At 41.9% G+C, this 13,109-nt stretch overlaps 1 protein-coding gene across 1 annotated transcript in view; it reads left to right on the forward strand.

The window, feature by feature from the left end:
- Nucleotides 1-60: 60 nt before the first annotated feature.
- NANS (N-acetylneuraminate synthase) overlaps nucleotides 61-13,109 on the forward strand; it is a 29,204-nt gene continuing 16,155 nt past the window's right edge. The window contains exons 1-2 of the mRNA XM_004322803.4: nucleotides 61-287; nucleotides 11,465-11,680. Coding sequence (XP_004322851.1) covers nucleotides 156-287; nucleotides 11,465-11,680 — 348 coding nt within the window. The 5' untranslated portion in view covers nucleotides 61-155. The remainder of the gene's footprint in view (nucleotides 288-11,464; nucleotides 11,681-13,109) is intronic.

Here is a 13,109-nt window from a genome sequence, read left to right on the forward strand (position 1 = left end):
GAGCGAGGCGGCGCTCGAGGATTGGCTGCGCGGTGGTCGCGGGCTGACGTGGCGGGGCCGGTGTGTGGGCTCTGCTGGGCTGCTGACCGAAACGACCAAGGCGGCGGCGGCGGCACCGTGACGGGTGGTGTGGCGCGGAAGCGCGAGCCGCTGCCATGCCGCTGGAGCTGGAGCTGTGTCCCGGGCGCTGGGTGGGCGGGCAGCACCCATGCTTCATCATTGCCGAGATCGGCCAGAACCACCAGGGCGACCTGGACGTGGCCAAGCGCATGATCCGCATGGCCAAGGTGAGGGGACTGTCTAGAGTACTCGGGCGCCGAGCGGGGGGCGGGGCCTGGGGAAGACCGGCCTGGGCAAGGGTGGGGCAGGGCTGCGCAGAGCTGGGGCCATCCTTCCTCTGCCTCTCGGTGCCCTACGTCCGGCCTGCCGTCCAGTTCGCCGGATCCATTTCCAAACGTTTCGAATCCTCTTCAGCCCTCCGCCACCATCCTGATTTGTTTGCATTACTGCATCTGCGCCCCCCGCCCTTACTCCCAGCTCTCTCGCTCCCTTCTGGTGGCAGAATGATCTTTCTGAAACACAGATTTGATCAGCCGCCTGGCACCTTCAGTGGCTTCCCACTGCCAGCGGGTAGAGTCGAAACCCTTTAATAAAGCCTTCAAGACCTTAATGACCTGGCCCCTTCTTGCCTTTTTTTTAATCTCTGACATCTTCCAGCGACAGTGAATTACTTCCAGGAAGTTCCTGAAATTTGCTGTTGTCTCTCTCACCTGCCATTCCTTGTACTTACCTACCTCATAGAGTTGTGAGGATCAAATGAGATAACTCGTGTAAAGCTCTTAGTAGAGTACTTGGCAAATAGGACTCAATACATGTTGGTTATTAGTGATATGATGTTAATGAACATTTATGATCCCTCTTTGGATACTTTCTCCAATCCCTACCTGCAAAGCTGGGCTCCTGTAATTGTTCCCATCGAATTGTATTGTCACTGTCTGTTTAAACTTCTCTCTCTGTTAGACTGTGAGCCCTCTGAAGGAGAGGCCTGTCACGTTCTTCATTGTGACCCCGGGCCCCACAATAAGTCTGCGCTGTGATTCCCTGGTTTAGCGATAGCTCACTCCATCTTTTTTCCTTTCACTTCCCTTCAGTCAGTGCTGTTCACTCAGTCATTCATGATTAGGTTTTCTGTTACTCCTTCAGGACTAACTGTTATTACTCCTTCAGGACTAGCTTTTATGGAAGCCTACTGAATCATAAAAATACTTTTATTTTTAAATTTTATTTACTTTTTCATTGAAGTATAATTGATTTGCAATAACATTGGTTTCAGGTGTACAACATAATGATTCAATACTTTTATAGATTATACTCCATTTAAAGTTACTGCAAAATAATGGCTATATTTCCCTGTGCTGTGCAATACATCCTTGTTGCTTATTTATTTTATACATAGTAGATGGTGCTTCTTAATCCCCCACTCCTATCTTACCTCTCCCCCTTACTTCTCCCCACTGGTAACCATTAGTTTGTTCTCTAGATCTGTGAGTCTATTTGCAACCTAAGTGTCCGTCAACAGACGAATGGATAAAGAAGATGTGGTTGATATACACAATGGAATATTATTCAAGCATAAAAAAGAATGAAATTCTGCCATTTACAACAATGTGGGTGGACCTGGAGGATATTATGCTTAGTGAAATAAGTCAGAGAAAAACAAATACTCTATGTTATCACTTATGAAATCTAAAAATTAAAATACCTTTAAAGAGTAACAATTGCTAACATTTTTGAATGCTTTCTGGGCCAAGTGCTTTAAATGCACCATCTCGTTTAATTCCTACAACAACACAGTGGAATAGATGCAGTTGGTTTCATTTTAAAGGCTCAGAGAAGATCAGTGGCTTGTCTGAGGGCCCACAGCTAGTAATTCATGTATTTCAGAGCTTTGCTCTTAGACACAAGGCTCCAGCCTTTGTACTGTAACATTGTTTTCTAGGGGGAGACTTCGGCTCTTAATTTAGGAAACAACCTTATTTTGGAGGTGTCAACTCTGAATGCTGAAGTTGTAAAAATACCTAGAAATAGTGAAGCCATAGAAACAAAGTTATAGTGGTTTTTTTTCTTCTTCCTGTTTTAATTGTGAAGGATAGTTTTCCCCGGGGGAGGGGAATGAAGAGTTTGAGGTTGTGTTATAGTGGAAAGAGCGCTGGACTGGAGTCATGATACCATTTACTAGCTGAATAATCTTGGGCAGCTGGATAATCTTGGACTTTTCCTCTCTAAGCTTCAGTTTCACTTGTTTTATAATATGTATGTATCTTTATTTTTAAACTTAAAGCAATGGAATCTTTTGCAATCCTTACGTTTTAGGATTTTTTTTCTTGCCAGATGGAGTCACATTTCCAAGTTCAGTTATCCAGAGTATATTATGTACAAGCTGGCTTGTTCATGTACCAAATCTGTTTACAATATTAAAAGTTGAGTTCTGTCAACTTGGAAAAAATCGCACAGTGTAAAAGCTGTGAGTTGAGTTTATTCAGTGTCATACTGAGTTTATTCAGTGTCATAACCAGGGAGACAGGCTCTGAGAAACTGTTCTGAAGAGGTGAGGAGGGAGGTAAGTGTATATGTGATTTTGATGAAGGGAACCTGTAATCAACCACACATCTCTGTGGAAGGTTGCTGCTAGTCACGAGGAACAGATATCTTAGTTAATGGTTTTAGTGCTTTTCTAAGTATGGGAAGATTCAAGAATCCAGGTTCATAAGAAATTTCTCCTACAAATACTTAACTGTCTAAAGGCCTGTTCTGCCAGTTTTCCTGGAGCACAGAGAGCCTCATTCCTGATCTCTACCCTAAATTACTTTCAGGATATGTTGAAGGTCAGCAGCTGCAGTGGGTAGTGAGTTAATTCTTGTAGAACCAGGTGGCAAGTGACCTTCTTTAATTGGCAGTTCATTCAATTGTTGACCAAAATAAAAATGTGCAACAGAAGAGTTGTGAGCTAAGTTTTATAGTGAGGACTATAGCCCAGGATACAGTCTCTCAGTAGATCTGAGAAACTGCTCCAAAGAGGTAGGGGAGAAGCCAGTATATATATGGATTTTTTGGCTAGGAAATACATGTAATCAAGCATGAATCTTGGTAAAAAAAAGTACTGCTAATCACAAAGAACAAATATCTCAAGTTAATGATTTTAGTACTTTTCTATATATGGGCAAATGCAAGAATCTGGGATCATTAAAATTTTTCCTGAGACATGCATGTTAGCTATCTGGGGGCTTTTTTTTTTTTTTTAACATCTTTATTGGAGTATAATTGCTTTACAGTCATGTGTTAGTTTCTGCTGTATAACAAAGTGAATCAGCTATACACAAACATATATCCCCATATCTCCTCCCTCTTGCGTCTCCCTCCCACCTTCCCTATCCCACCCCTCTAGGTGGACACAAAGCACCGAGGTGATCTCCCTGTGCTATGTGGCCGCTTCCCACTAGCTATCTATTTACATTTGGTAGTGTATATAGGTCCACAGCACGCTCTCACTTCGTCCCAGCTTACCCATCCCCCTCCCCATGTCCTCAAGTCCATTCTCTACATCTGTGTCTTTATTCCCGTCCTGCCCTTAGGTTCTTTAGAACCAATTTTTTTTTTATATTCCGTATATATGTGTTAGCATATGGTATTTGTTTTTCTCTTTCTGATTTACTTCACTCTGTTTGACAGTCTCTAGGTCCATCCACCTTACTACAAATAACTCAATTTCGTTTCTTTTTATGGCTGAGTAATATTCCATTGTATATATGTGCCACATCTTCTTTATGCATTCATCTGTTGATGGACACATAGGTTGCTTCCATGTCCTGGCTATTGTAAATAGAGCTGCAATGAACATTGTGGTACATGACTCTTTTTGAATTATGGTTTTCTCAGGGTATATGCCCAGTAGTGGGATCGCTGGGTCGTATGGTAGTTCTATTTTTAGTTTTCTAAGGAACCTCCATACTGTTCTCCATAGTGGCTGTATCAATTTACATTCCCACCAACAGTGCAAGAGGGTTCCCTTTTCTCCACACCCTCTCCAGCATTTGTTGTTGTAGGTATTTTGATGATGGCCATTCTGACTGGTGCAAGGTGAATTCTCATTGTAGTTTTGATTTGCATTTCTCTAATGATTAGTGATGTTGAGCATCCTTTCATGTGTTTGTTGGCAATCTGTATATCTTCTTTGGAGAAATGTCTATTTAGGTCTTCTGCCCATTTTTGGACTGGGTTGTTTGTTTTTTTGATATTAAGCTGCATGAGCTGCTTGTAAATTTTGGAGATTAATCCTTTGTCAGTTGCTTCATTTGCAGCTATTTTCTCCCATTCTGAGGGTTGTCTTTTCATCTTGTTTATGGTTTCCTCTGCTGTGCAAAAGCTTTTAAGTTTCATTAGGTCCCATTTGTTTATTTTTGTTTTTATTTTCATTTCTCTAGGAGGTGGGTCAAAAAGGATCTTGCTGTGATGTATGTAATAGAGTGTTCTGCCTATGTTTTCCTCTAAGAGTTTTATATTGTCTGGCCTTACATTTAGGTCTTTAATCCATTTTGAATTTATTTTTGTGTAAGGTGTTAGGGAGTGTTCTAATTTCATTCTTTTACATGTAGCTGTCCAGTTTTCCCAGCACCACTTATTGAAGAGGCTGTCTTTTCTTCATTGTATATTCTTGCCTGCTTTATCAAAGATAAGGTGACCATATGTGTGTGGGTTTATCTCTGGGCTTTCTATCCTGTTCCATTGATCTGTATTTCTGTTTTTGTGCCAGTACCATATTGTCTTGATTACTGTAGCTTTGTAGTATAGTCTGAAGTCAGGGAGCCTGATTCCTCCAGCTCTGTTTTTCTTTCTCAAGATTGCTTTGGCTATTCGGGGTCTTTTGTGTTTCCATACAAATTGTGAAATTTTTTGTTCTAGTTCTGTGAAAAATGCCATTGGTAATTTGATAGGGATTGCATTGAATCTGTAGATTGCTTTGGGTAGTATAGTCATTTTCACAGTGTTGACTCTTCCAATCCAAGAACATGGTATATCTCTCCATCTGTTTGTATCATCTTTAATTTCTTTCATCAGTGTCTTATACTTTTCTGCATACAGGTCTTTTGTCTCCTTAGGTAGGTTTATACCTAGGTATTTAATTCTTTTTGTTGCAATGGTAAATTGAAGTGTTTCCTTAATTTCCCTTTCAGATTTTTTGTCATTAGTGTATAGGAATGCAAGAGATTTCTGTGCATTAATTTTGTATCCTGCTACCTTACCAAATTCATTGATTAGCTCTAGTAGTTTTCTGGTAGCATCTTTGGGATCCTCTATGTATAGTATCATGTCATCTGCAAACAGTGACAGTTTTACTTCTTCTTTTCCAATTTGGATTCCTTTTATTTCTTTTTCTTCTCTGAGTTCTGTGGCTGAAACTTCCGAAACTATGTTGAATAATAGTGGTGAGAGTGGGCAACCTTGTCTTGTACCTGATCTTAGTGGAAATGGTTTCAATGTTTCACCACTGAGAACGATGTTGGCTGTGGGGTTGTCATATACGGCCTTTATTATGTTGAGGTAAGTTTCCTCTATGCCTACTTTCGGGAGAGTTTTTATCATAAATGGGTGTTGAATTTTGTCAAAAGCTTTTTCTGCATCTATTGAGAAAATCATACGGTTTTTCTCCTTCAATTTGTTAATATGGTTTATCACATTGATTGATTTGTATATATTGAAGAATCCTTGCATCCCTGGGGTAAACCCCACTTAATCATGGTGTATGATCCTTTTGATGTGCTGTTGGATTCTGTTTGCTAGTACTTTGTTGAGGATTTTTGCATCTATGTTCATCAGTGATATTGGCCTGTAATTTTCTTTCTTTGTGACATCTTTGTCTGGTTTGGTATCAGGGTGATGGTGGCCTCGTAGAATGAGTTTGGGAGTGTTCCTCCCTCTGCTATATTTTGGAAGAGTTTGAGAGGATAGGTGTTAGCTCTTCTCTAAATGTTTGATAGAATTTGCCTGTGAAGCCATCTGGTCCTGGGCTTTATTTTTGGAAGATTTTTTTTTTTTTCGGTACGCAGGCCTCTCACTGTTGTGGCCTCTCTCGTTCCGGAGCACAGGCTCCAGACGCGCAGGCTCAGTGGCCATGGCTCACTGGCCCAGCCACTCTGCAGTATGTGGGGTCTTCCCGGACCGGGACACGAACCCGTGTCCCCTGCATCGGCAGGCGGACTCTCAACCACTGCGCCACCAGAGAAGCCCTGGAAGATTTTTAATCACAGTTTCAATTTCTGTGCTTGTGATTGGTCTGTTTATATTTTCTATTTCTTCCTGGTTCAGTCTCAGGAGGTTGTGCTTTTCTAAGAATGTGTCCATTTCTTCCAGTTTGTCCATTTTATTGGCATATAGTTGCTTGTAGTAATCTCTCCTGATCCTTTGTATTTCTGCAGTGTCAGTTGTTACTTCTCCTTTTTCATTTCTAATTCTATTGATTTGAGACTTCTCCCTTTTTTTCTTGATGAGTCTGGCTAGTGGTTTATCAATTTTGTTTATCTTCTCAAAGAAACAGCTTTTAGTTTTATTGATCTTAGCTATTATTTCCTTCATTTCTTTTTCATTTATTTCTGATCTGATCTTTATGATTTCTTTCCTTCTGCTAACTTCGGGTGTTTTTTGTTCTTCTTTCTCTAATTGCTTTAGGTATAAGGTTAGGTTGTTTGTTTGAGATGTTTCTTGTTTCTTGAGGTAGGATTGTATTGCTATAAACGTCCCTCTTAGAATTGCTTTTGCTGCATCCCATAGCTTTTAGGTCATCGTGTTTTCATTGTCATTTGTTTCTAGGTATTTTTTGATTTCCTCTTTGATTTCTTCAGTGATCACTTCATTATTAAGTAGTGTATTGTTTAGCCTCCATGTGTTTGTATTTTTTACAGATTTTTTCCTGTAATTGATATCTAGCCTCATAGTGTTGTGGTTGGAAAAGATACTTGATATGATTTCAATTTTCTTAAATTTACCAAGGCTTGATTTGTGACCCAAGATATGATCTATCCTGGAGAATGTTCCATGAGCACTTGAGAAGAAAGTGTATTCTGTTGTGTTCGGATGGAATGTCCTATAAATATCAATTAAGTCCATCTTGTTTAATGTATCATTTAAGACTTGTGTTTCCTTATTTATTTTCATTTTGGATGATCTGTCCATTGGTGAAAGTGGGGTGTTAAAGTCCCCTAGTATGATTGTGTTACTGTCGATTTCCCCTTTTATGGCTGTTAGCATTTGCCTTATGTATTGAGGTGCTCCTATGTTGGGTGCATAAATATTTACAATTGTTATATCTTCTTCTTGGATTGATCCCTTGATGATTATGTAGTGTCCTTCTTTGTCTCTTGTAATAGTCTTTATTTTAAAGTCCATTTTGTCTGATATGAGAATTGCTACTCCTGCTTTCTTTTGATTTCCATTTGCATGGAATATCTTTTGCCATCCCCTCACTTTCAGTCTGTATGTGTCCCTAGGTCTGAAGTGGGTCCCTTGTAGACAGCAAATATACAGGTGTTGTTTTTGTATCCATTCAGCCAGTCTATGTCTTTTGGTTAGAGCATTTAATCCATTTACATTCAAGGTAGTTATCGATATGTGTGTTCCTATTACCATTTTCTTAACTGTTTTGGGTTTCTTATTGTAGGTCCTTTTCTTCTCTTGTGTTTCCTGCCTAGAGAACTTCCTTTAGGATTTGTTGTAAAGCTGGTTTGGTGGTGCTGAATTCTCTTAGCTTTTGCTTGTCCGTAAAGGTTTTAATTTCTCTGTTGAATCTGAATGAGATTCTTGCTGGGTTGAGTAATCTTGGTTGTATGTTTTTCTCTTTCGTCACTTTAAATATGTCCTGCCACTCCCTTCTGGTTTGCAGAGTTTCTGCTGAAAGATCAGCTGTTAACCTTATGGAGATTCCCTTGTATGTTATTTGTTGCTTTTCCCTCGCTGCTTTTAATATTTTTCCTTTGTATTTAATTTTTTTTTTTCTTTTTTTGCTGTATGCGGGCCTCTCACCGTTGTGGCCTCTCCTGTTGCGGAGCACAGGCTCCGGACGCGCAGGCTCAGCGGCCATGGCTCACGGGCCCAGCCGCTCCGCGGCACGTGGGATCCTCCCGGACCGGGGCACGAACCCTGTCTCCTGCATCGGCAGGTGGACTCTCAACCACTGCGCCACCAGGGAAGCCCTGTATTTAATTTTTGATAGTTTGATTAATATGTGCCTTGGTGTGTTTCTCCTTGGATTTATCCTGTATGGGACTCTCTGTGCTTCCTGGACTTGATTGACTATTTCCTTTCCCATATTAGGGAAGTTTTCAACTATAATCTCTTCAAATATTTTCTCAGTCCCTTTTTTTATTCTCTTCTTCTTCTGGGACCCCTATAATTCGAATGTTGGTGTGTTTAATGTTCTCCCAGAGGTCTTTGAAACTGTCCTCAATTCTTTTCATTCTTTTTTCTTTATTCAGCTCTGTGGTAGTTATTTCCACTATTTTATCTTCCAGGTCACTTATCTGTTCTTCTGCCTCAGTTATTCTGCTATTGATTCCTTCTGGAGAATTTTTAATTTCATTTATTGTGTTGTTCATTATTGTTTGCTCTTTAGTTCTTCTACGTCCTTGTTAAACGTTTCTTGTATTTTCTCCATTCTATTTCCAAGATTTTGGATCTTTACTCTCATTATTCTGAATTCTTTTTCAGGTAGACTGCCTATTTCCTCTTCATTTGTTTGGTCTAGTGGGTTTTTACCTTGCTCCTTCATCTGCTGTGTAATTCTCTGTCTTCTCATTTTGTTTAACTTACTGTGTTTGGGGTCTCCTTTTCACAGGCTGCAGGTTCGTAGTTCCTGTTGTTTTTGATGTTTGCCCCCAGTGGGTAAGGTTGGTTCAGTAGGTTGTGTAGGCTTCCTGGTGTAGGGGACTGGTGCCTGTGTTCTGGTGGATGAGGCTGGATCTTGTCTTTCTGGTGGGCAGGACCGCATCTGGTGGTGTGTTTTGGGGTATCTGTGAACTTGGTATGACTTTAGGCAGCCTCTCTGCTAATGGATGGGGTTGTGTTACTGTCTTGCTAGTTGTTTGGCATGGGGCATCCAGCACTGGAGCTTGCTGGTTGTTGAGTGGAGCTGGGTCTTAGCGTTGAGATGGAGATCTCTGAGAGAGCTTTCACCGTTTGATATTACATGGGGCCAGGAGGTCTCTGGTGGACCAATGTCCTGAACTCGGCTCTCCCACCTCAGAGGCTCAGGCCTGACACCCGGTTGGAGCACCAAGACCCTGTCAGCCACACGGTAGATCCGTAGTGGATCATAAAATGATATAACTCAGGGACAGCCAGATGAAAGGGATGCATAGGGCAAGGCACGGGGAATGGGAGCAGACTTCCCATGACTTCTCCAGGCGCACCACTCTCCCATCACCTCCACGTGTTAGCCAACCCAGAAGCTCCTCTGGGGGCTTTTTATCCAAAGCACAGAATCCCTCATCCTGTTTTTTCTATCCTGAGTTCCTCTTAGGACTCACTCTCTGTGGGTGACTACAGTGGGTTGCAACTTAAGCTTTTGTATAATTGGATGATGAGTGACACCCTTTGTTCTTTTCTTTGTTCACCCAATTATTTTTATTTTATTACAACAAAATGTTATTATAATTATATAATATGTATAAAAATATAACTGTGTTACAATTAGAAATTTGCTGATTGAATATACTTTTAACTCTCAAATTTTGATGCAAAGGGCACATCACACCTTGGCTCATTCTGTAGCTTGCTTTTTGCCAGTAGAGAAGCAATAAAAGCTTGAGCAAAGAAACCATCAGCATTATGGTAAAATAGTGACAGTGGTTGTGTTTTCTGAACCAAGAGTTGACCATAGCATTAAACAGATAGAGAAATTTGTCATATTTAGGAAAGAAGCTGAGAAAAGAAGGGGAGGAACCTGCTGTCCTCCCCATACAACTGCTGTCAGGTGGAATGTGGTAGAACTTTATCTTATCTCTTATCATTAGTACTTTCTGCTGTTTTACTTCACTTTACTACTTGCCTAGGTGGAGACAAGCTTTTTAACTTCTTGAGGGTAAGTCTACTTCTTCAGACGGAGGTGAGAATCAAAGGGAAGGAAGCAGTGCTCTGTGAAGATCATGTTCTGCAGCGTTCAGGAAAGCCCTCTGGCCAGCTCTGCCAGAGACTCACTGTGCAGCTTTGGTCAGGTCACTCTAGGCCTTGGGATCTTCATCTAGACAATGAGGACTCTGTTGCCCAAGGTCACTTTCAGGTCTAATGTTCTCTGAACTTCTATCCAGCATCAAGTCCTGACTGTGCCATCTTTTGATTTTTCCAGGAGTAGAAGCAGCACTCTCAGCACAGGCATTTCTGGAGCTGAGGTTTCCAGCAGCATGAAGACCTCTGTGTCTACAGAAATGTCAGCGAGCTGAGACTTTAGAGAGCTTTGCTTAATCTATCTGTTGAGTGGTTTTAAAAACAATTTTGAAAGATTGGAGGCTGACTGGCAATAAAATTACAGCTTTTATAGTCAGACAATCCAGCTTTTATATTATAGCTTCTGTTAAGTAAAGCTGGGGCATTTCTAAGTTTGCTTGCTTTTGCCCCAGAACCTCTTGTTCAAACGAGATGCTGTGCAGAAAAGCAGATGTGCAGAACAGCTAAAAACACAGTTGTTCCTTTGTTTCCCACCCCCATCAGGGGCTCCTCAGCAAGTTACAGGTCCTAGAGCTAGTCCAAATGGCCATTTGTATAGATGGAGAAACTGAGTCCAGAGATAGGAAGTGACTTATCCAAGAGAGTCAGAGTTAAGTCAGATTCTGACTTTTTCCCCTAAATTCTGGCCCAGTTTTCATATCCTCTGCCGAGTTACACAACTTAAAATCTTCTTTGACTGTTTGATTAATTATTTTTAATATTATAATACAAAACAAAGCAGCTCCCCTTTTTTTTTTTTACATTTTAAGAGGGAAAAATACAGCAGAACCCCCATCCCCACCCTTTTATTCCTGTGAGACTTCCTTGCTTTTCCTGTTTCTCTTCTTTGGGAGTTCTTAATGCGTCTGTCAATTCATGTTATTTTTTTTTTTTTTTTTTTTTTTTTTTTTAGCGGTACGCGGGCCTCTCACTGTTGTGGCCTCTCCCGTTGCGGAGCACAGGCTCCGGACGCGCAGGCTCAGCGGCCATGGCTCATGGGCCCAGCCGCTCCGCGGCATGTGGGATCCTCCCGGACTGGGGCACGAACCCGTGTCCTCTGCATCAGCAGGCGGACTCTCAACCACTGCGCCACCAGGGAAGCCCCCCGATGTTATTTTTAAAGATAATAATTTCATAGCAGTTGCCCCAACACTTCTCTTGTCTCTCAGAATCTGTGCAGGGTCATTAAAGGAGCCCTAATGTGTGTTTGCAGGAGTGTGGCGCTGACTGTGCCAAGTTCCAGAAGAGTGAGCTGGAGTATAAGTTTAATCGGAAAGCCTTGGAGAGGCCGTATACTTCGAAGCATTCCTGGGGGAAGACGTACGGGGAGCACAAACGCCACCTGGAATTCAGCCACGCCCAGTACAAGGAGCTGCAGAAATATGCTGAGGAGGTTGGCATCTTCTTCACTGCCTCCGGCATGGATGAGGTGAGCCCTCTGCCACGCTGCTATTTGTCATTTTAGCAGACCTAGGGGACATCAGGTAGCCCTGTGGCTTTGGCTTAGAGCCAGCTCCAGCCCTTGCTCACTTTAGACTTTTTTGTGCTTTCTGGACCTAGAGTTCCCCATAGCATTAACAAGATAAATGCCCAACTAAACAGGAGGCCAGGGGGATCAGAGGCCCAGTGATGCAGGGAACCATAGTTTTCAGAGCAGGCTGTCTCTGGGAGTAGGGGCCAGCCACCCTGGAACCCCAGAGTCCCTCAAGCCTGTGGAAGATGCCACACTGGGCCAGTTTTCTCCCAGTGGAAAGTGGCCTGGACTCAGGAAACCTCAGTTCTGACAGGAGTCCTCCCCTTGCTGAGTGGCCGTGGCTTATCTGGGGGAGGTGGCATTGCATGATTCAGAAGGCAGTAGCACACAGGATGGCCATGCTGACATACTGGACGAGTCCAGCTGGTGCCAGGTCTTGGGTCCCATCTGCTCTGTAACCTGCCTCAAGACTCCTTTACGTGCTCTTTTTTCAAATATAAAAAATTTTTTTAATTATAAAAATTATACAATGTTATACAATGTCACAGAAAGTTTAGAAAACAGGAAAAAGGGAGAAAAACTGACCCATAATCTCTATATGGCAGCTCTTTTTTTTTTTTTTAATCAGTTAATTAATTAATTTATTTTTGGCTGCGTTGGGTCTTTGTTGCTGCAGGCGGGCTTTCTCTAGTTGCGGCAAGCGGGGGCTACTCTTGTTGCGGCGCGCAGGCTTCACATTGCGGTGGCTTCTCTTGTTGCGGAGCACTGGCTCTAGGCACGCAGGCTTCAGTAGTTGTGGCACACAGGCTCAGTAGTTGTGGCTCGCAGGCTCTAGAGCGCAGGCTCAGTAGTTGTGGCGCACGGGCTTCGTTGCTCCATGGCATGTGGGATCTTCGCGGACCAGGGCTGGAACCCGTGTCCCCTGCATTGGCAGGCAGGTTCTTAACCACTGTGCCACCAGGGAAGTCCCTGGCAGCTCTCTTTATATATTTCCTCCTGAAGTTGTTTTATATGCATCTTTTATTGCCTAGTTGTTATATTTGTGAATGTTGAGTTCCGTGCATGCTTTTCCCAGTTAACATTATCTACAGCTTTTACCCATATCTTGTTTTTTTTTCCTCAGCTTTATTGAGATATAATTGACATGTAGCTCTCCATATCTTGTGCTGAAAGTTATTAATGATGGTGTAGTATTTCTTTTGAGGATTTATAATGTATGTAACCATTTCTTTATGTTTGAACATGAGGTTATGTTTTTACTTTCAGTTTTTTGTGTTATAAATAATGCTGAGATGACCATCTTCTTTTCTGTGGTTTGAATTGTTTCCTTAGGATAGCTTTGCAGTAATGGATCATTAGATGAAACAACATTTTAAAGGCTCTT

The sequence above is a fragment of the Tursiops truncatus genome, chromosome 6 (genome assembly GCF_011762595.2).
Source record: "Tursiops truncatus isolate mTurTru1 chromosome 6, mTurTru1.mat.Y, whole genome shotgun sequence".
NCBI classification, from domain to species: Eukaryota; Metazoa; Chordata; class Mammalia; order Artiodactyla; family Delphinidae; genus Tursiops; species Tursiops truncatus.